This window comes from Thamnophis sirtalis, unplaced genomic scaffold (genome assembly GCF_051295495.1).
Source record: "Thamnophis sirtalis isolate CommonGarterSnake01/CBP01778 unplaced genomic scaffold, rThaSir2_p1.2 scaffold_4, whole genome shotgun sequence".
Lineage (NCBI taxonomy): Eukaryota > Metazoa > Chordata > Lepidosauria > Squamata > Natricidae > Thamnophis > Thamnophis sirtalis.
This window is the reverse complement of record NW_028261384.1, coordinates 126535630-126558168: the sequence shown is the minus strand read 5'-3', so window position 1 is coordinate 126558168 and position 22539 is coordinate 126535630. Positions and strand designations below refer to the sequence as shown.

The 22539-nt window shown below is 40.4% G+C and overlaps 3 protein-coding genes across 3 annotated transcripts; all 3 read left to right on the top strand.

The window, feature by feature from the left end:
• The first annotated feature begins 847 nt into the window (after positions 1 to 847).
• LOC106548427 (olfactory receptor 2D3-like) lies at positions 848 to 1783 on the top strand. Its single transcript, XM_014065793.2, has one exon. It carries the CDS (start codon positions 854 to 856, stop codon positions 1781 to 1783), a length of 930 nt encoding a protein of 309 aa, XP_013921268.2. The 5' UTR covers positions 848 to 853.
• Positions 1784 to 9908: 8125 nt separating this feature from the next.
• On the top strand, positions 9909 to 10853 carry LOC148046440 (olfactory receptor 1D2-like). Its single transcript, XM_087714736.1, has one exon. It carries the CDS (start codon positions 9909 to 9911, stop codon positions 10851 to 10853), a length of 945 nt encoding a protein of 314 aa, XP_087570862.1.
• A 7398-nt stretch (positions 10854 to 18251) lies between these two features.
• LOC106548428 (olfactory receptor 2D2-like) lies at positions 18252 to 19196 on the top strand. Its single transcript, XM_014065794.2, has one exon. The coding sequence runs from the start codon at positions 18252 to 18254 to the stop codon at positions 19194 to 19196; it is 945 nt and encodes a 314-aa protein (XP_013921269.2).
• Positions 19197 to 22539: the final 3343 nt, after the last annotated feature.

Sequence of the window (22539 nt, the reverse complement as noted above, 5' to 3'; positions counted from 1 at the left end):
TGTTGCTTCTATGTTGCTCCTTCTCTGGAGATTGTAAAAGTTTTAATAGAATACATCTGCATTTAATCTAACCAATTTCTTTCTATAAGCCAGCAGTGTGCAGCAGCTGCCAAAAAAGCCAAGACATTTCTAGGCTGCATAAACAGAGGGAATCAAAATCACGTGAAGTGTTAATACCACTTTATAATGCCTTGGTAAGGCCACACTTGGAATACTGCATTCAATTTTGGTTGCCATGGTGTAAAAAAGATGTGGAGACTCTAGAAAGAGTAGAGAGAAGTGCAACAAAGATGATTAGGGGATGGGAGGCTAAAACATATGAAGAACGGTTATAGGAATTGGGTATGTCTAGTTTAATTAAAAGAAGGACTAAGGGAGACATGACAGCAGTGTTCTGATATCTCAGGAGCTGCCATAAAGAAGAGGGAGTCAAACTATTCTCCAAAGCATCTTGTCCTACCTGGGTAGGACAAGAATTGGTGGAAAATAATCAAGGAGAGAAGTAACTTAGAACTGAGGAGAAGTTTCCTGATAGTTAGAACAATTAAACAATTAAACTTGCCTCCAGAGGTTGTGAATGCTTCAACACTGAAAGTTTTTAAGAAGATGCTAGATAACTATTTATCTGAACTGGTGTAGGGTTTCCTGCCTAAACAGAGGGTTGGACTAGAAGACCTCCAAAGTCCCTTCCAACTCTGTTATGCTATTCTATTCTATTCAAATAGTCTTGTGGGATGTGAGAGCTGTCATCCAAGAAATATCAAGAGTACTGAGAAGGGAAGATGAAGAGTGATATAATATGAGAAAATCTCACTAACTAATGGATTTTTTTTTGTCCAGGCAAAAGCTGATAATGGAGGCTGAAAACGTCACAGTGGTCTCAAAATTTGTCTTAGTAGGACTCACTAATGACCGTAAGACCCAGATTTGGCTTTTCGTGGTCATCCTCACTTTCTATCTATTTACGCTTGCGGGAAACTTTGTGATCATCATACTGGTGCAAGCTGATTCCAGGCTTCACACACCGATGTATTTCTTCTTGACTCACCTCTCAGGCCTGGAGATCTGTTATGTCTCCAGCACTGTGCCCCAGATGTTGGCTCACCTCTTCTCTGGAAATGGAACCATTTCCTTCATGCGTTGCACAACTCAGATGTACATTGCTTTATCCTTAGGTAGCACGGAAGGACTTCTCCTGGGAGTCATGGCCTACGATCGCTATTTGGCCATCTGTCATCCTTTCATTTATATGGTTGCCATGGACAAGTGGCGTCAATTGCAACTCACCATAGCTTCGTGGGTTGGGGGCTTCCTCCTCTCTGTGATGAATGTGGGCTGTACACTACGCCTCCCCTTCTGTGGCCCCAACCAAATCAACCATTTCTTCTGCGAGCTGCCAGTGGTGTTAAAACTTGCCTGTGCTGACACCTATGCTACCGAGAACATAATTTGGGGGGCAGCGGTTCTGATCCTGTTGGTTCCTCTTTCAGTTATCCTGACTTCCTATGGGCTCATTCTATCCACTGTATTACAGATGCAGTCAGCAGCTGGACGAAGCAAAGCCTTTTCCACCTGTGCTTCCCATTTGGCAGTGGTCACCCTGTTCTATGGCACTGTCATATCTATGTATATGAGACCTCGGTCGAGCACAACTCCAGACAGCGACAAGAAAATTGCTGTCTTCTACATTGTAGTCACACCTCTGCTCAACCCTGTTATCTATACCCTGAGAAACAAGGATGTTCATGGGGCACTGGCCAAGATGCTAAATACAAAACACTAAAAATACAAGCACTAGTATCTTCTTAGACTCTCCTTGGTTTAGAGATTACCTCGTTACATACTGAATTGACGATCATGTTTTGGGGGAGACAAGAGAGAATAAAGGTTTGCACAATATAGACATCCCTTCAGAAAATCTGGAGGTCATGCGCCATTTCTTAGCTTTATGTTCATTATGTAGAAACCATCTGACAGATCCAACTTCATCGGGTTTTTTTGAAAAAATGAACAAAGAGGTTGCTATATTTCCCAAAAATAAGCCCTCCCCCTGAAAATAAGCCCTCTCCTAAAAAATTTAAATGTGTGTGCAGCCCCACCATTTGCTGGAGATGGGAGAACATGCCCCACATGCCCTTGACATCCACGCAGAACAGCCTTGGGGAAGTCACTCCCGCAAACCCTAGTTATCAGGCTCCTTCTCTTAGTGGCAGCTGCAAAAAAGAGCAGCAGATCCAGCAATGCTAGCGCTGGCAAGAGTATACCGGAAACAGAGTCAGAACTTCAGAATTCAGCTGACCCATGGGCCGAGGTTAAGGCACACCTCCTGCACCTCAAAAATAATAAGACCTTCCCGAAAATAAGGCCAAGTGCTTATTTCGGGGGGTCAAAAGAAGATAAGGCCATGTCTTATTTTTGGGGGAACACAGTATGTATTAGAGTTGGTAAAGTGATACTGTTCCATTCCTCCTCACAGTTCTTTTTTTGAAAAGTTTTTTTATTGTTTTAATTGAACAAAAACACAAAAAAAGAATCATCCTTCATTACATCTTGTAGAAAGTGTGTCGATTGGTTACAAATACATTTCGTGCGTTTCTTCCACAATCATTACTTATACTTCATTCATATTGAATTGCACATTTTAAATCAAAAATCTTTATGTATTTTACTATCAATGTACCACAATTCTCATTTAATTACAATTATTTAAGCGTGCTTTTGTCTGAAATCATTTGTATTTAAAGACACAATCACCTACTGGCATTCATTCAATAAACCTCCAATAACATTACACCTTTATAACATATTCTGAAAAAAAAATCAATTAATAAGATATCAAAGCATCCCCCCCTTTCCCCCAAACTCACTATTTAAAGCTTGTATCCAATTTTCTTTTACCAATACAACATATGTATATATCATTAAACATTATCCATTAACATTTCCTTGTTATTGTTGTAGTTAGCTAAAAATTATATACTATTTCTATCACATCTCCTCACAGTTCTTATTCACTGTTATAAGAGAACACTTGTTTCAAAATTGTTTTAAATGAGTCAAACATTATAGAAAAATTTTGTCATTAGAATACAGCATCCTTGCTTGTATTTACTTTTAAGGTGGCTAAGAAGTCTGTATAAATGTCCTCCAAATTAAAATCTGAAATGGAAACCATGAGGGAACTACTCAAGATTTGTGTAAGTTAAAAGCCTGTAGATATTCTCACTCATCCAGGTTAAGGTTGTCCCACAGGTGCTTTTTCAAGAGGCACCTGGACTTTCTGTTTTTTTTTTCTTTTGAAGACATTTTGCTTTCCTTCCAAGAAGCTTCCTCAGCTCTTCCATTCCCCACTATCCTGTCTTAGCTGAAGAAGCTTCTTGGATGAGAAGCATGAGAAGCAAAACATCTTCAAAGAAAAAAACAAGAATGTCCAGTTCCTCCTGAAAAAGCAGGACATTTGAGACATTTGTGTAAGTTATTTATAAGGGGAAATGTCTTCTGACCTAGGCTTCCCCAAAAAACACGAAGCAGATTCCTGGTCCCAACAAAAACCCCTTTATTAAACTAATGTGAATTCCTCTCATTCACATTCAGCAACGGCCTGGTAAACAGTCTTTCAAAGGTGAATTTATGACCACAGACCTTATCTATTTTGGAAAGCTGCCATATATGTAAATATTTCCCAAATGCAGTGCTGTGCAAGGAAAGACTTGGCACAGAGTCTCTGAGATTCCTGGACAGATCTTCATACTCCTGAAATAAACAAACTAATGAACTAACGAATGAATTGTTTTCTGCAAAAGCCCACTCTTCTTTCGCTCCTCTTTTATTTCCTACGGGAGGAACCATTCACAGTCCACCTGTGGCTTTACTCCCCAGTCGATCCTTGTTCCCTTCATCTGGCAACTCTGTGCATGCGCACACTGCAAACAGGCTCCAGCTGTTCCTCTGCCTCACTGGCTATCTATGTCTGAAGGCAGCTGAGAACTTCCAGATGGCCTTGGCCCAGTGGTGAAATTCATTTTTTTTACTACCAGTTCTGTGAGAGTGGCTTGGTAGACATGATGTGGCTTGGTGGGCATGGCAGGGGAAGGATACTGCAAAGTCTCCATTCCCACCCCACTCTGGGATCAGCCAGAGGTAGCATTTGCCAGTTCTTCAAACTACCCAAAATTTCCACTACCGGTTCTCAAGAACCTGCTGGATTTCACACCTGCCTTGGTCCTATCTCTGCCTCCAACACAGAGCCCTCTTCAGAGCCTTCCCCAGACTCCAGGACAGGTCCATGTTCCTCCCCAAATTTGCTGCCAGCTCCTCTAGCCTCTGGCAGGCCACAACAGTGCTCTCCTTGAGAAAATATTGGATGAATCATTGTTCTCTTTAATTTTGACTTGTTATTTCAATTATTTTTTCTCATTTCCTGTTGATGTTCAGTCAACATTTGAATCAGGTTCTCTCTTCACCTTCAGTTGAAACCAATTGTAATTCTCCTTTCAGAATATGTCATTCAGTAATATAGGGGATATTTTTATTTAAATCAAATGACATGTCTACAGTAATAGAAAACCACTCCCCATTCATGTCAGAAGCACCATTTAAGAAACTCACTGAATCAATGTTCAAAATTGTTCTTCAGAGGACTTGACTTCCAAGCAAATTCTCTCCAACCTGGTTAGATGCCTCATATTTTTTCTTAAAATGTGGTATACAAAATTTGACACTTATTCTTGTTTTTTTTAATGTTTTATTTGTTTTATTTATACTACTTTCCATTTCAATCAAATAGTGTACGATTTGGGTACAGTTATTTGAACAGTCATAATCCACATATTAGTTATTATATTCATCACAATAATGTTAATAATATAACTATTTGTTCTGACCCCCCCCCTCTCCCGGCCTGTGAATAAACCAGAACACCGGCTTGGCTGTTTGCCACTGTTCAATTACTGAGATAGTGAATCTTTTTGCTGAGGGTCCAGGCAGCTCACTTTCAACAGAGTAGCTCTGCAGCAACCCAGATAGTTCAAACGCAGCAATGCAGATAGTCCAAACGAACAGACACGGTTGTTTCCTGCAAATGTTCCCTCCCAACGCCTCACCTATAATCTCTCTTGAGAGGGGCCAATCAACAACCACCTATGCTTAATCATCTTCTGTGAATATGCCTAGGGAGTTGCTGCTTCCATTTCTCAGTCCTTCTCAATCTAGCAGTAGGGACAAACTGCCTTTGATCCTCCCCACTGCTCCATACCTCAGGCACCTCCTGGTGGCCAACCAGCCTCTCAGGTCCCTGCTCTGAGTCTGAACCCTGCCCAGGGTCCTCCACATCATCCAGAGCAGACTCATATGGTTCCTCGCTATCCGAGTCCATCAGTAGCTCAACCTGATCCTGCTGGGCCACAACAACTATCTATTAATATAATTATAATAATACATAACATCTTCATCATCAAATTCTCTCCACATGAACATTTTCTCTTTTTATATCTCCCCCTTTGATAAAATACATCCCACGTTAAAAAAATATTCATTTTCTTCTTTATCCTTAATCAATAATAAGCATTAGTCTGTCTATTTCTGTGCATTCTATTTCTGTGCATTTTCTTAATTACATTGCCATCTGATGGGATCTCATCATTTTTCATTGTTGTGCAAATACAATTCTGGCTGTGATTAGTATATGTAGAACCAGATACCATATTTTTCGGGGTATAAGATACACTGGAGTATAAGATGCAGCAAGGTTTTGAAGAGGCAAATTTTTTTAAAAAAAGTTTTTGCACTCTGCAAACCTCCCCAAAACAGGCCCATTTTTTTTTAAAAAAAGGGGGCATGAATAGCCCTTAGGAGGCTTGTAAAATGCTACTGAGGGGTTGGGGGGCCAAAAATGAGCAAAAAGAATTGTGCATTTTTTTCAAAAACAGGTCCATTTTTTGCCCCAAAAAGGGGTATGGATAGCCTTTAGGAAGCTTTTAGAGTGCTCCTTGAGGACTGGGGGGGATTGAGCCCTCATTTCTGCCCTCCCCAGCCCCCAGGAGCTTTCTGAAAGCCTTCTAAAAGCTATGCACAGCCATTTTGGTGAAGGGGGCGGGGTTTTGGGAGGCAAAAATGCTGTATTCAGTGTATAAGACACACCCAGATTTTCAGCCTCTTTTTGAGGGAAAGACATGTGTCTTATACTCCGAAAAATATGGTAAATAGTGTTTTTGTCATATTTTTCCAGTAGGATGTCCAACAAAAATTTGATTCTTATTCTTATCCTATAAACCAGTGGTTCTCAATCTTCCCAATGCTGCGACCCTTTAATACAGTTCCTCATGTTGTGGTGACCTCCAACTATAAAATTATTTTTGTTGCTACTTCATAACTGTAATTTTGCTACTGTTATGAATCGTAATGTAAATATCTGATATGCAGGATGTATTTTCACTACTACAAATTGAACATAATTAAAGCATAGTGATTAATCACAAAAACAATATATAATTATATATTGTGAAATATTTATTTCTAATTACAAATAAATGAAATTTTGTCTTGAAGCATGATGTAGCATGGGTAACAGTCTTAATATAACAACAGTAAACTACATTGCTACATTTTGGGACAGTATGCACAATGTGAAATAGCAGAGCATTGTTCGCCACATCCAACTCGTTGCACAGTTGCACAAAATGTGGTGAAACTCACTTAACGACACTCTTGCTTAGCCACCAACATTTTGGGCTCAATTGTGGTCATAAGTACTCTTTCTTTTTCTTTCTTTCTTTCTTTCTTTTTTTCTTTCATCTCTCTCTCCCACTTTCTTTTTCTTTTTTCTTTCTTCCTTTCTTTCTCTTTCTCTCTCTCTTTCTGTCTCTCTCTCTCTCTCTCTCTTTATCTCTCTCTCTCCCTCCCTCCCCCCTCTCTCTGTCTCTATCTGTCATTCTCTGTGTGTGTGTGTCTGTCTCTGTCTCTCTCCCTCTCTTCCTCTGTGTGTGTGTGTGTCTCTCTCTGTCACTCTTTGTGCGTATGTCTGTTTCTCATTCACTCACTTAATCATTCATTCCATCTGTGTGTCTATGTGTCTGTGTGTATCTCTCTGTCTATCTCTCCCTCCCTCCCCCTCTCTGTCTCTCTCTCTGTCTCTGTGTGTGTGTGTGTGTCCATCTCTCTCTGATTCCCTCCTTCTCTGTCTCTCTCTCTCTCACACTCTCTCACTCACTCACACACACCCACACACACACACATACTATGGTCACCTTGTTGAGTGTTCCAATCACATTTGAAACACTCAACAACTGGCCTGCATTTATGATTTTTTGCAGCATTCTGAAGTCATAGGACCAAAATATGTGGTTAAAAGTACCCGGCAGCAGCATTTTTCCCTGGGGGGCTCCACAGAACATCCCAAGACAGATGCTATCACATCTCCCCACTTCGGGGACAGTCCTCTTCTGAAGGATGAGGGCTGGTCACCCTTGCGTTCTTCATCTTCTCACCGTGGCCCCATACCATAGAAAACATAGGCGCACGCATGACCTGCACAATTACAGCCCGGAGCAGGGCCAAAGCCCCTCTCCCAACTGGCCTGCTCATATCCTCTTTATATTCCAAGCTTAAAAGAAACAAGGCTCTTAAATGGAACAAAAGAAAAAGAAAAAATCCCATTCAAGCCAGTATTGTGAAAAAAAAAAGATTTAATCCATAGGTTAAAAAAAAGATAGAAGAAGAAAAGCCAATACTTTCACTTTAAAAAGTAGGAAGTGTTGCAAAACTCCCATCCATAGAAGACAATTAAAAAAAAGATAACACACTGTCCAAAATAGCTTAAATCCACTGCTTCTTTTCTTTTCTTTACTAGTTTAATTTGGTTTTAATCTTTTTAGCAGTCTCTTTTATAAAAATAAAATTTCCTCATCAGATGGACACACTTTCTCTTTCCGCTTTCCTCCGGTTGCGGAGCTGTCCCGACTTCAGCAGCTTGGGATGCGCTTCTATCGCCAGCTAGAAGAGATTTTCTTGTATCAATCAGGGACTTTGCGATGTCCCTGAGATCAGCAAGACGTACTCTTCCCTCTCACCATCTCTTCGGGATGGTTTAGGTCCAGATGGACCACCCAGTGGTAAAAGTATCAGCTGTGATCTCGAAGCTCCATTCCCAAAGCTCCGAGATCGCACATCCGTATCGTCGCGACATCAGCTCCTTCTCAACAAAACTGTCCTTGAAGTTTTCTGGGTTCCAACATGTTAAGGTATTGAGATTTAAGAGCTGACCAGCTGTAAAACTGATGCAAGTGTAAAGCTGATGAAATGTAAAGCTAATGCAATGAAGGTGAATCAGCATTGGTATAATCAGTTGAAGATCACTTTACCACTTTAGGAGGTGTTTATATAAGGCAGCTAGGAGAAAAGGGCATATTTCTCTCTCCTTGTGTCCCGTATCCATTGTTAAGTTCTCCATGTGAGTTCAGAAGAAGATTGATTACTTGTCAGATATTTACTACCACGTATATTTCTGTATATGTTGTATATAAACCACTGTTAAATGGTAGTGACGCTGCAAACACTCTGACACAACATTGTTGTGGGACTGTAGGACTGTAGAATGTAGGACAATTGATTTTGAAGACCCCCCCAAATCCATATGACAAAGTGATGAAGGCACAATTTCCCCATCAGCATCAACATTGTTGAAGAAGGAGATGGGCTAATGTCCCCAAGAAACAATCTTGGAGCTCCATCACTGAAGATTTAGTTAATTGCAGGGAAATGGGGGAGGCTGAAGTTCCTTTAGCAACTCTAGATTTAGGCCTAAATCTGGAGTTGCTACAGGAAGCAGACTCATTAAGTTTACATCATTTATTTTAAATTAGTCTCCCATGTCCCCACTAGGTTTAAAGAAGGAGCAAATACTTATAATGATCTAGAGAAGATACTCAAGGGAGTTAAGCAATTCGACATCATCAAATCAACCCACAAAGAATTTTATAAATCTTATTATAACAAAGAAGAGAGCCAGTGTGCTGCTCCTTTCCCCTTACGCACTGAATCAAGGTAAAGAGTCTTTTAAGTTGAATTTAGTTCCTGAGGACTTTATGAAACCATCTAAGCAGCTATCTCAGAAATAATATAGAAACTGTGGTCTGGGTCATCTGCCCCAGTCCACATTCAGCTAGAACCTAGTTCCAGCAATATTTTGGAAGGCAAAAGATGATGTTTGTGATGAGTCATGCCCAAATACTTCATTAAAACTCAGGATTATTAAGTTGGAATTAAACTCCCATCAACCAAATTTTGGCACAACTCTTCAGCAGCTGACAAATTCCTAGGAGAAGCACAGAGGTAAAATTTATTTTGCTCTTTTTATCAGTTTATGGATGAAGGACCAGATAAATGGCAAATAACCTTACCTGGTCTCCAAAAATGAAAAAAGGTCAGATCAGATAGAAATCAAATGAAAAACCAGTAGGCAATCCTACAATTATAGACTGAACTGGGAAGTTGATGAAACATCTTTTCTCTCCCTCTTCTTCTATTGTTTCTGTTTTTTTCTTCTTTTATCTCGGCACATATCGACATCTCCTCTCTCCTTAGGATGCCAAAATGAGACCAGATAACTTCACCTTGGAAAGAGGATTTATCCTTTCACTTACCCATCAGTGAAATGAACAGATTTTGCTCTTTGTAATTTTCCTCGTAATCTACTTGCTTACAGTATTGGGTAACCTACTGAACATCATACTGGTATGTTTTAATGCTCAACTACACATGCCCATGTACTACTTCCTCAGCCAAAAGGAGATTGTGGAGACTTTGTATTATAGTGGATTGGGCATACAGATTTCTCTTCCTCTTCCCTATCCGTGTTTTGCAAATTAACTCAGTGTCCATCAATATCTCTGCCCTGTAGGCAAGATGCCAAGATGGACCCTGAGAACTTCACTTCAGAAGCAGGGTTCATTCTCTTGGGACTCACCTCTCATCGAACAGAACAAATTCTGGTCTTTGTGGTCTTCCTAACAATCTACTTGCTCACAGTTTTGGGTAACCTGCTGATCATCCTGTTAGTACACACTGATGCTCAACTGCACACACCTATGTACTACTTCCTCAGCCATCTTGCAGGCACAGATATTGTGTATGTCACTACCACTTTGCCTCAGACGCTAGCTCACCTCTTCGCTGGAAATGGAGTGCTCTCCTCAATACGTTGTATGCTACAGGGAGGCAGTGCGCTGAGCATGGGCAGTACAGAATGCTTGCTCTTGGGAGTCATGGCTTACGATCGCTACTTGGCCATCTGCAACCCTTTGAAATATGCTTCTGCCATGGACAAGAAGCTCCAACATCTGCTTGCCAGTTCCTGCTGGATCATAGGGTGCCTCTTCTCGATGGTGAATGCTGTTTGCATCTTTCATCATTCTTTCTGTGGTCATAATTCAATTAACCACTTCACATGTGAGTTGCAATTTGTCCTGAAGCTGGCATGTGGCGATGTCAAACACACCAAAGCCATTCTCAATGGTTTGTCAGCATTTATTGTTCTGGTTCCCTTTTCCATTATTTTGTGTTCCTACAGTTGCATCCTGTATTCCATTTGTCAAATGCGGTCGGCTGCAGGTTGGCAGAAAGTTCTCTCCACCTGTGGCTCCCACCTTGCTGTGGTCACCTTGTTCTATGGTACTATTATCTCTATATACATAATCCCTCAATCAAGCTCATATCCTGACCGGGAGAAAAAAATTGCAGTCTTGTACATTGTGGTGACTCCACTGCTTAACCCTATCATCTATACCCTGCGGAACAAGGACATCCATAAGGCTATGAGTAGGGTGTGGAAAAGGGGCTGCTTTGAGAAAAAGCCATGAATATACTTTTTTTGCTCAATGTGTTTGTTTTAACAAAAGTCTACTTACTTTTACTCTTAATATGTTAAAATATTCACATGAGAGACTGGGAGAGACAGTCAACCAATGAATAGGCATAGCAACTAAGTCAGCCAATGGGAGCTTAAACATATCTGACTCTGTGCAGAGAATTAAAACAGAAACTTAAGCAGTCTGCTGCTATGAGAGGTAAACTAGCAGTCTGTTTGGGCATGTCTGCTGATATGAAACTAACTGTGTTTGCTTGTAACTCTCCTGCCTTGTGTGTCAGGCCTCCAGCAGTTTCTTTAAGAATCTTTGGCCTGCCACACTCTCTCTTCTAGTTTAGTAGGCCTTTAGTATGCCTTTTCATTAAGATGGGGGGGATATCAAGGTGTGGAATGTGTTGTTTTCAAAACAAAAAATTCCTTTTTAGAAGCTCAAGGTTATTCTTTGTCTCCACACCTCAACACCTGACCGGAACCAGCCGGGTGGAGATGCCAGCGTGGAAGAAGAAGATTGGACTATGTGATAGATTTGTGGGTGTGGGGACAAGATCATGAACTTTCAACTGGGTGGGAATCCTAGGTTCCAGAATTGGAATTCCACAGATGTGCTAAGATGTCTGACTTATTAAATTGGAACTTTAAGAATCGTTTGGACTCTGATTTAATTCTGCATGATACTTGCAACACTGACATTGTGTTTACTTGAAGAACCATCTGTTGGTATTGTACATTTATTCATCTATTCTTATGTATATAACAAATTTAATGAATCCAGCTGAATCAGTTATCTCTGTGTGTGCTTTCTGGATTTGATTTTTCTGCAACAAACTCTGACATAATATTGCACCAAAATATTTCTGACTGATGACCTTTGGGGAAGTTCTTGATTGTCTGGAATGATATTTAAATCTGGATCTTCAAATGTTGCTGACATGAACATAACTCAGGAAAGTCTAAATGTAGTTGAACTACAGGTAGTCCTCAACTTACAACCATTTGTAATAGTTGTCATGAGCCATGGGGACACAGTGGTTAGATTGTAGTACTGAAGAATACTTCTGTTGACTGCCAGCTGCCTGCAGTTTGATTCTCACCGGCTCAAGGCTGATTCAGTCTTCCATCCTTCTGAGGTCAGTAAAATGAGGACCCAGATTGTTGGAGCCAATATAATGACTCTGTAAGCTGCTTAGAAAGGGCTGTGAAGCAGTGTGAAATGCTGTATAAATCTAAGTCCTATTGCTATTTATGTCATGAGCATTCAAAGTTACAAGTGCACTGAAAAAAGACAACTTATGACCATTTTCCACACATGACTATTGTAGCATCCTTGTGTTGGGCGTTTGGTGGTATTTATGGTGGTTGCAGTGTTCTGGGATCATGTGATGACCTTTTGTGACCTGAGAAGCAAAGTCAATGGGGAAGTCATATTCAGTTAACAACTCTGTTAATAGCTTAATAGCAGTGATACACTTCACAAATGTGGGAAGAATAACCCTAAAAAGGGGCAAATCTCACTTAACAATTGCCTTCAACAATAGAAATTTGGAACTCAATTATAGTCACAGGTTGAGGACTATCTGTGGCCTATTCATTATGGAAAAAGTGTTGGCATTATTTTTTTTTACTATGCAACACTGCATAGTTGTGGTAATGGATATCGGAAGAAGAAAGAGAGGTAGGACTATATTAAGAAAGACATTAAAACAGACAGATTCTTAGTTGGTCAATGTCTAGAATAAAATGACAAAGCTATAGAGGTAGAAGGATTGCATCAATTTCAGCATGAATTGTAATGTAGGTAATTATGTATATATTAATATTTATTTCTAACTATGAAACAACCCTGGGTGGTTTATATGAAAAACTTTAAAATCATCAACAATAAATCAGAATAGAGCTGGAAGGAACCTTGGAGGTCTTCTAATACAATGCCGTGCTCAATAAGGAGATCCTATACCATTTTGGATGAGTGGCTGTCCAGTCTCTTCTTAAAAACCTCCAGTGATGAAGCATCCACAACATCTGTAGGCCAGCTGTTTCACTGGTTAATTGTCCTCACTGTTATGAAGTTTCTCCTTAATTTCAGGTTGCTTCTCTCCTTGATTCGTTTCCATCCATTGTTTCTTGTCATGCCTGCTAGTGAAAATAAATTGAAAAATAAATTTGACCCCCTCTTCTTTGTGGCAGCCTCTCATTCTTTCAATTAAATATTGAAAACCTCAAATATTCCTAATTCCATAAAGTGACAATTCAATCAAAATCAAACTTCAAGCAAAGTAACATCATTGTCACAAAATGGAGAAGGAGGGAGCTAGATTAGATCCTAGTTAATTGACCACCTCCAGTGTGAAGCTTCCCTTTTGGGGTCCTAAGTCATCTGGCAGAATGAGATCTTAAGGCTCCTGCAAAAGTTCAGAAGGCAATCTCACTTTAGGGGATAAGATGTTGCAGAGGGCAGTAGCCATGGCAGGGAAGGTCCTTCTTTTGGACATTGCCAGCTGAAATTTCTTGACTGACGGGATCTGCACTATTCCACCATTGCTGCTGCAGGTTGGCCAGGCCAAACCCATTAGGCTGAGACAGTTACTCAAACTACCTGAACCCCATGCTTGAAAGGTGGCAACCATCACTTTGAATTTCACCCAGAAGCAAATTGGCAACCAGTGCAGCTTGTGAAGCAGTGGTGTAAGATGGGCCACTCTAGAAGTGCCCAAAATACTCCACTCTACACCAGCCATAGCTACCGCTTCAAAGGTAGCCCTGATGTAGATCGTATTGGAGTAGACCAAACATGAGATGATCAGTGCTTGGGTGACTGAGCACAGGGACTCCTGATCCAGAAAAGGCTGCAGTTGGCATACGAGATGAAGTTGTACAAAAGCTCTCCTAGCAGTGACTGTTACTTGCTCTTCGAACAAAAGCTGCGAGTCCAGGAGCCAGGACTGGGTCTGTTTGGGATAGTGCCACCCCATCCAGAACTAAGGGTACTAAAGTCCTAGATCTTAAAGCTGCATCTATCCAAAGCCACTTGGTCTTGGATTCAGACGAAATCTGTTGTCTCCCATCAAGGCCCACGCAAGTCTCCAGGCGCCACAAAAGGCATCCCTTGGATCACCAAGGGTGGAAGTATAAAGTTGAGTATCATCCCTATGCTAACCCATGGTGAGATATTACTAGCATAATGATCTGAAATACAATAGCGCCGTGATAGCGAACCTACGGCATGAGTGCCACAGGTGGCACATGGAGCCTTCTCTGTGCGCACATGAGCCGTCACCCCAGCTCAGCTCCCCTGTGCATGCACGCATGCCTCCCACCAGCTGTTTTTTGTCTCTGCCACACATGTGTGAGAGGCGGGGCACATGTGGGAGGTGCCTGTGCATGTGTGGGGTGTGTGGGAGTGTGCGGGGTGCATGCAGCGCCCCGCTTTTGGTCCCAGGAGGCTTCAAGGAGGCCTGCTAGGCCCAAAGGGGGCCATGGGAAGGATACAGCATTCCTCTCCCTCATGGTCCATTTTTGATCTCAGGAGGCTTCAAGGAGGCCTGCTAGGCCCAAAAGGAGCCATGGGAGGGATACAGCATTCATCTCCCCCATGGTCCGTTTTTGGTCCCAGGAGGCTTCAAGGTGGCCTGCTAGGCCCAAAAGGAGCCATGGGGCAGGTCACATGCACATTCATAGGGGGGGAGTGCAGGGGAGTGCGGGGGGTTGCGCATGCATGGACAGGGGGTCAGAGCATGTGAGGGGGTATCTCACGCACATTGCATTATGGGTGTGGATACACACACATGCTGTTGCACACAGACATGCTTTTGGCAAGCAACAACAAAACATCACCGCTATAGCTGTACTTCTGTTCTATTATTTTTATTATTTGCATAGTCAATTCCCTATTTAGGCTGGATTTTGCATTTTTAATTCACCTATTAAGTCTTCTTCACCAAAGACCTTTATACTGTATCTACGTATCCTAGGTCCTTGGGAAGAAGAAGTCTCATAGGTGGACAAAATGTCAAATTGGGCCCAAACATCTGGCTGACTGGGCAACCAACTATAGAACACTTCTACAATTGTTCTAAGCAATAAAATTCCATCTGTAAATATTTGATCAAAATTGTCAATAAAAATATATTGTCTATAAATGTAACATTGCAAAACCCCTTATGTGAATTACGACAAAAGCTCTTGAAGCTTTTATATTTCTTCACAAATTACCATCAATTTTATTCTGGAAAAGAAAAAAGGGGACAAAGTAGAATTCAAGATTTTCAATGTGTGTGTGTGTGTGTGTGTGTGTGTGTGTGTGTGTGTGCGCGCGCGCGCGCGCATGTATGTGAGGATCGCATGACCCTGAGACACTGCATCTGAATTTTGATCATTTGACAATGGGGATTCTGAAATGGTCGTAAGTGTGAAAAATATCCATACCTCTCTAAATTGGATCTTTCCAAACTTAAGAAACATATATTTTTTCCTGAACATCACTGTGGCAAACCACTACAAGTCAATATAGTTTGGAGTAGGAAGAATAAGACAACAGCATATGATACTGGAGCATGTACTGTAGTTCTTTTGAAAAATGTTCTACGTTCCATTGGAATGTAACATGGAAGCTAAGTTTTGTTAAAACTGTGCATGCACAATCACCAAACCGATTGTTGAACCGGCAGGATCCCACCACTTTACACTCGTTACCAAATGAATTTCTTCAACAACAGGATTATCTTAAAAACTGATTTAGTTCATTGGCCCAATTAATTATCCAGTACTGCTTTCTTCAACTTCCCTTTTAGGTTCAGGTACTTATTCAAAGCTCTTATCAAAATGGAAATTATTCAAAACCCATAAGAATATTAGGTGGGACTGGGAATGAGTGTCACACTGCAGAAAGAACACACGTGGAAAAGGTGATCATTGTGAGTCGTCCATTAAATTTCCTTAGAGCTAATCTTTGGAAAGTTGTCAAATTCTGAGGTAAATCAGCCCAAATCTAGAGTAGAGCAAATTTCATCAAATTTCAAATTTCTAGGTAGTGACTCACACACTTATGAGGTTTGAGGAAGGAGGGAAAAAAAAAACATTTATAATGACCTACTGAAGAGGACCAAGGGGAGCGGAGCAATTTCCATTTAGTGGGTCCCTATCTGACACAATTTTCATCTTATAATAGAGAAGGGAGCTAACATGCTTCCCAATTCTCTTCAGGCCCTGAATAGCTGCTTCATAAAACTGAAGTATATTTCAAGTTGAATTCATCTCCAGTGGATTTAATTGATACTGTTTCTCAGCAATAAGATAGAAAAGTATTTTTGTTTCTTTCTGTTTCTTTTCCCAAGCCATTTCTTTGACTTTCCAATTAGCTACAGGTCCAATTCTTTTAGGGTATCAGAAATATTTTTGGCTATGAACATGAGAGTTTCTGATGACCATGCCGAAGGTTTTCTCTATATTTCAGCATCAGTTCCTGGGAATTATACCAGCAGTTGCCACAGCTCTTATCCCTCTATCTAAAATTGATCAGAAGAAGCAGATCTCCCCGACAGCTGATGAAGTTCTGGGAGAAACACAGAGGTAGGTTTGTATTGTATTATTTTGATCAGCTTAAGTCAGAAAAGTAAAACAAAAGTCAACAAAAAATAAGGGGAGGGAGGAATTAAAAAAAAAAGCAATAAAGAAGTAACTTCCAATTTTCTTAACTCTGTTATAAATACTTTTTATTTTACCTTCACCAAAATTACATCATAATTTCCTTCTTTACACAAACTACCCTTTCTAATCATTAAATCCACATGTCACTGTTTTTCCAGCAAAAATTCATCAAGGGTTTCCGTGTTTCAATGGACTTATGTAGGAGAACAAAGGGCAATCTAATAAAGAGATACAAATAACAATCTTAATTAATAACATCAAGCAATTCTTCAATAGATTTTAAGAATTGTGAAATGATTTGTATGGGATTGTCAGTTCATAGGCATATACGTTATTGGTAACATTGAATAAATTAGAACCTGGTTGTATTCTTTCCCAAAGGCGAAAAGACTTCTTACAAAGATATTTAATGAGATATATTTCTTCTGTGGAGGCTATACATAATAGAAATAAGTGTGTCATGTCACGCTTTACTGTTCTTTCCTCTGATCTTTGTCATTCTTGCTGAAAAGGGTCTATAGCCCTACTACATATACTAGGCAGAAATTCCTGATTCTGTGGGATCCTTGGTATGGAGATTGCTGGTTTTCTTGCAGACATTTCATTACCAAACTAGGTAGCATCATCAGTTCTAGTCTAGTCTGCAAGAAAACCACCAAGCACAGAGAGCACCAAAACCCCACAGTTCAACCCTGAGCTACAAATATAATCTTCTAATGCAGGGGTTCTCAACCTGTGGGTCAAACGACCCTTTCACAGGGATCACCCAAGACCATTGGAAAACACATATTTTCGATGGTCTTAGGAACCGGGACACCATTTTATGGTTGGGGGTCACTGCAATATGAGGAACTGTATTAAAGGGTCACAACATTGGAAAGGTTGAGAACCATTGTTCCAATGATTTATGATTCCATTAATGCATTGTATTCAGTTTTCTATTTGGGGATAAATCAAGTATGATTCATTCCAACATTTAGACTTTCTTATGGCAATCACAAGATAAGAGTTGATTTATTATCTGATAAATAGAATAGAATAGAATTCTTTATTGGCCAAGTGTAATTGGACACACAAGGAATTTGTTTTTGGTGCATCTGCTCTCAGTGTACATAAAGAAAAATAAAATAGAATACATTCATCAAGAAACATAAGATAAAACAGAGTGACAGTCACAGGTTGCTAATAAGCAATCAAATTGTACTAGGAAGCAAATAAAACAATATAAATTTAAAAGATACAAGTAACATGGTTATAGTCATAAGTGGAAAGAGATAGGAAGGAAGAGAAGAAGAATAGTAATACAGTCTTAGTAGATAATTTGACAGAGTTGTGGGGATTAGTTGTCTAGCAGAGTGATGGCATTCGGGGGGGGGGAAACTATCCTTATGCCTAGTTGTTCTGGTGTGCAGTGCCCTATACCATCATTTTGAGGGTAGAAGTTGAAACAATGTATGTATGTATTTATTTATTATGTATTTATCTAGGTAGAAGTTGAAATAACTTATGAAATGCAGTGTATTTTCATAATCTGTTGAAAATATCTTTGGTACTGTTCTATGTTAATGAAAAGGTGCAGTAGTGTTGCTGAACAATCCAGACAGATGCATTGGAAACCAAAGACATATGAGCTGACTTTGTATTATAGTGGATTGGGCATACAGATTTCTCTTCCTCTTTCCTATCCATGCTTTGCAATTTAACTCAGTGTCCATCAATATCTCTGCCCTGTAGGCAAGATGCCAAGATGGACGCTGAGAACTTCACTTCAGAAGCAGGGTTCATTCTCTTGGGACTCACCTCTCATCGAACAGAACAAATTCTGGTCTTTGCGGTCTTCCTAACAATCTACTTGCTCACAGTTTTGGGTAACCTGCTGATCATCCTCTTGGTACACACTGATGCTCAACTGCACACACCTATGTACTACTTCCTCAGCCATCTTGCAGGGTTGGATATTGTCTATGTCACTACCACGATGCCTCAGACTTTAGCCCATCTCCTGTTTGGAAAAGGAGCACTTTCCTTGACCCGTTGCATTTTACAGGGAGCCAGTGCTCTGAGCTTAGGTAGTACTGAATGTTTGCTGTTGGGTGTCATGGCTTATGATCGCTACTTGGCCATCTGCAACCCTTTGAGATACACCTCTGCCATGGACATGAAGCATCGCCATTTGCTTGCCACCTCCTGCTGGATCATAGGTGGTCTTTTCTCCATGGTCAATGTCTTTTTCATCCTTCAACATTCCTTCTGTGGTCCCAACCACATCAACCACTTCTTCTGTGAGCTGCATTTTTTGCTAGATCTCGCCTGTAATGATATTAAAGTCACCAAAGTCATTTTCAATAGTCTTTCAGCAATTATTGTCATGGTTCCCTTTTGGGTTATCTTGTGTTCCTACGGTTGCATCCTGTATTCCATTTGTCAAATGCGGTCAGCTGCAAGGTGGCATAAAGCTTTCTCCACCTGTGGCTCCCACCTTGTTGTGGTCACCTTGTTCTATGGTACCATCATGTCTATATATATAATCCCCCAATCAAGCTCATCTCCTGATAGGAACAAGAATGTTGCGGTTATGTACCTTGTGGTCACTCCTCTGCTTAACCCCATCATTTATACTTTGCGGAATAAGGATGTCCACAGGGCTGTGGTCAAGGTGTTGAGAAGAATGAACTTTGAAGAAAAACCATGAAGCTTCTTATCCTGCTGAATTCATCTCCTTTGGCTCTAAGCCTATTCCTTAAAGTTGTTATCAATATTTCACTAAAATGATCCAGCGATTTATTTCTGAAAGATTTTCTGAAATGTCAGACATGATTGACTGGACTTCAATTTAACCCTGATTTCTCTAACTTTGTTCAAAGAAAGTCTTGGAACAAAAAAGCTACGAAAGCTCAATTTCTCTTAATTATTGAAAACCTGTTGCAGAAAAAGTACCACAGAAGCCGGCATACTGGCTGTTTTCTGAAGGGGCCAAAAAAAAAAAGGGACATTATTAGCAAAAAAAATTCAAGCAAATTTTCTTAATTTGGTTTGATACTCAAAATAAAAAGAACATAGTGGTGCAAGGAATGTAGCTTTCTTAGCAGCCAGTGCAACTTAACACAAATAATATGATGTAGAACATTATAGCGCAATGTGGTATAACATTGCAATAGTAATAACATAAAGGTAAAGGTTCCCCTTGCACATCTGTGCTAGTAATCCCTGACTCTGGTTATTCTGTTCAATTGTATAAAAAAAGTAATAACATACTGTCATACCCCCGTTGGAGTATGAATCCAAGGGGAAAGATGAACAACCGACAGAGAGCAGGAGAATGTCTCCTTTGGCTGTGGAAGAAACTGGGGAAGGATAAAGTCAGACTGGGCAGAGCAGGGGAGAGGGGGTTCAGATAAATACCAAAGGCCCACCCACTCCTCATCCTAGGGCATACAGGAAAGAACGGAGAAGAGAGCAACATGGGTTGTGTGGCTTGCGAGGGAGGAAAGGGTCCCGATTCCCTTCAAAAGACACACCTGGGGATGGAGCTTAAAGGAGAGGCAAATGGGAGGGGTAGTTGTCCAGAACAAACACTGAGTTTAACTGCTTATCTGAATTCCTAGCATCCTCCCAACTGGTTTGATTTACTGCTGTTCTACTTCACTTCTGGAACTCCTTATCTTGCTTTCCCTGCCAGATTAATTACCTTATCTTGTCTTGTTGGATTTAGACCATGTGATGGACATGTGGGTGCTGGGCAGGGGCTTGGACTTTCATTTGAGTGGGGAAAACCTGGAAGCTTTCAGATTCAGGTTTTCCCAGATGTGCCAATATGACATCTCTAATAAAATGGAACTTTGAGGAAAATCAAGCCTTGGAGTCTTCTTTCGTTGGGGGTGTTACTTGGAACCCTGACATCTATAATAAAATCCAGTCTGTCAATTATACATGGTCTAACTATACTAAAATTACAATCCATAAACTGTGTAGCCCGTTGTAGGTTCAAGGCTAAAAAGGAAAGGAATAAGTAGTGCAAATGTTTTGCCACATCTGTTTGTTTATTTGTTTATTTGTCAACAAGTACAAGGAAACAAGTATGAAAACACATAAAGATGGCACAAATAAATGGATATAAATAAGCAAAAGATAGCCATAAACAGAAAAAGAGTACATATAAATGGGACAGTAGGACAGGGATGGAAGCAGTGGTGGGATTCAGCCAGTTTGCACCTATTCGGGAGAACTGGTTGGTAACTTTCTAAGTAGTTCAGAGAACCAATTGTTGGAAGAAATTTCCTTTTGTTTTTGTTTTTTCCACTTTACAGGGCTAATCCTGTAAGGAAGGCAGGAAGGAAACATTCTAGTGTTGTTTCTAGCCTAATCTTTATTGCCCTGCTTACAGAAACTGCCTCTCCGGTTAACCCTTATTACATTGTAACAGCTAAGGCGAAGCGTCCATCGACCTGAGTGACCTTGAGTTGGCCATGCCCACCCAGTCACATAACCACCGAGCCCGACCTACCCAGATGGTCATTAGGGCAGAGAACTGGTTATTAAATTATTTGAATCCCACCACTGGACGGAAGGCACACTGGTGTGCTTATACACATCCCCTTTGGGACTTCTCAAGAAATGTGTAACGGGAGACAGCTTAAGGTCAGCTTAAGGTCAAAGGTATGGGGAGTTAGTGGAACTAACAACAGGATTAGGTAAGGTGTTCCACATATTTACTACTCTATTGCTGAAACTGTTTTTCCTCTAATCAAGATTAGAACTTAGTGATGTAACACAACTATGATGGAGAAGACACGGGTCTGCAATGAATCCCCAGTGCTACTGCACAGAATATGTACACTTTGTTCAAAGAAAGGCTTGGAACAATAAGCTAAAAAACATCAATCTCTTTTAATTATTGAAAAGCTGCTCCAGCAAAGATATTGTCAGCCTCTGCTTTGCTACTTGCTTTCAGCTGCCATTGAAACGGTATAACCTTTCATACTCTGAAAGGGTAAGAAAAGTAGGATGAGATTAAGAGAAATCTTCAGGCACACGTTCTTAATTTGGTTGAAACTCATAATAAAATGACTTCACAATAGAAGCTTTTGAAACCTATGGACAAAATTTGCCAGATAGCCCATATTAGTTTAAATCTGGAAATGAAAGAAAAAGGTGACAAAGAAGGTGAGGAAGATTTATAACCAAATACTTCCCCCCTCTCCAAATTTTATTAAATTATAGAATAAAGCATAAAAGCAAATAGAACATTGTATGACAGGGAAGGAGGAACAAAATTGAAGAGGGGACGAGGAAAAGGAAAAAAAAGCATGGACATCTGACTCTCTCTGTTGCAGTTTGAATAAAGCATTATCATCGAAGCTCGACTTTTTACTTTTTCATAATTATGTAAACTAGCCTTTTCTATAACAATGAATCAAATCAATAAAACCCAAAATCAAAGTTTCATTTTTTTCCACCTCAAGCAGAAAGTCCATAAGTGGTCTCCAGGTACCATGTTTTCCCGAAAATAATATAGAATCTTATTTTCTTTTAACCCCCAAAATAAGCACTTGGCGTTATTTTTGGGGAGGTCTTATTATTTTTGAGGTGCAGAAGGCGGCGAGCGTGGTCACCTCATGGCTATTGCTGTGTTGCAATATTTTCGGGGGCGGGCTTATTTTAGCGCATGGATTCAAAATCCCAATTGGGCTTATTATCTGGGGAGGTCTTATTTTCAGAGAAAGAGGGTATTTATATTCTTTTCTTTGATCAAAATGTACAAAAGTGTACAAAATGTCATTTCTGACAACTCCATCAGCTTCTGTAGCATTCGTCCATTTGATGTTGTTAGTGTTCAACACATCACAGCCCCATGGACAATGTTCCTCCAGGCCTTCCTTCCTCTACCATTCTCTGGAGTCTATTTAAGCTCATTTAAGTCACTGAAGCCTACTGCTTCAGTGACTTCATCCAGCCACCACATTTTCTGTCGTCCCCTTCTTCTTTTGGCCTGAACCTTTCCCAGCATTGGGCTTTTCTTCAGTGAGTCCTTCCTT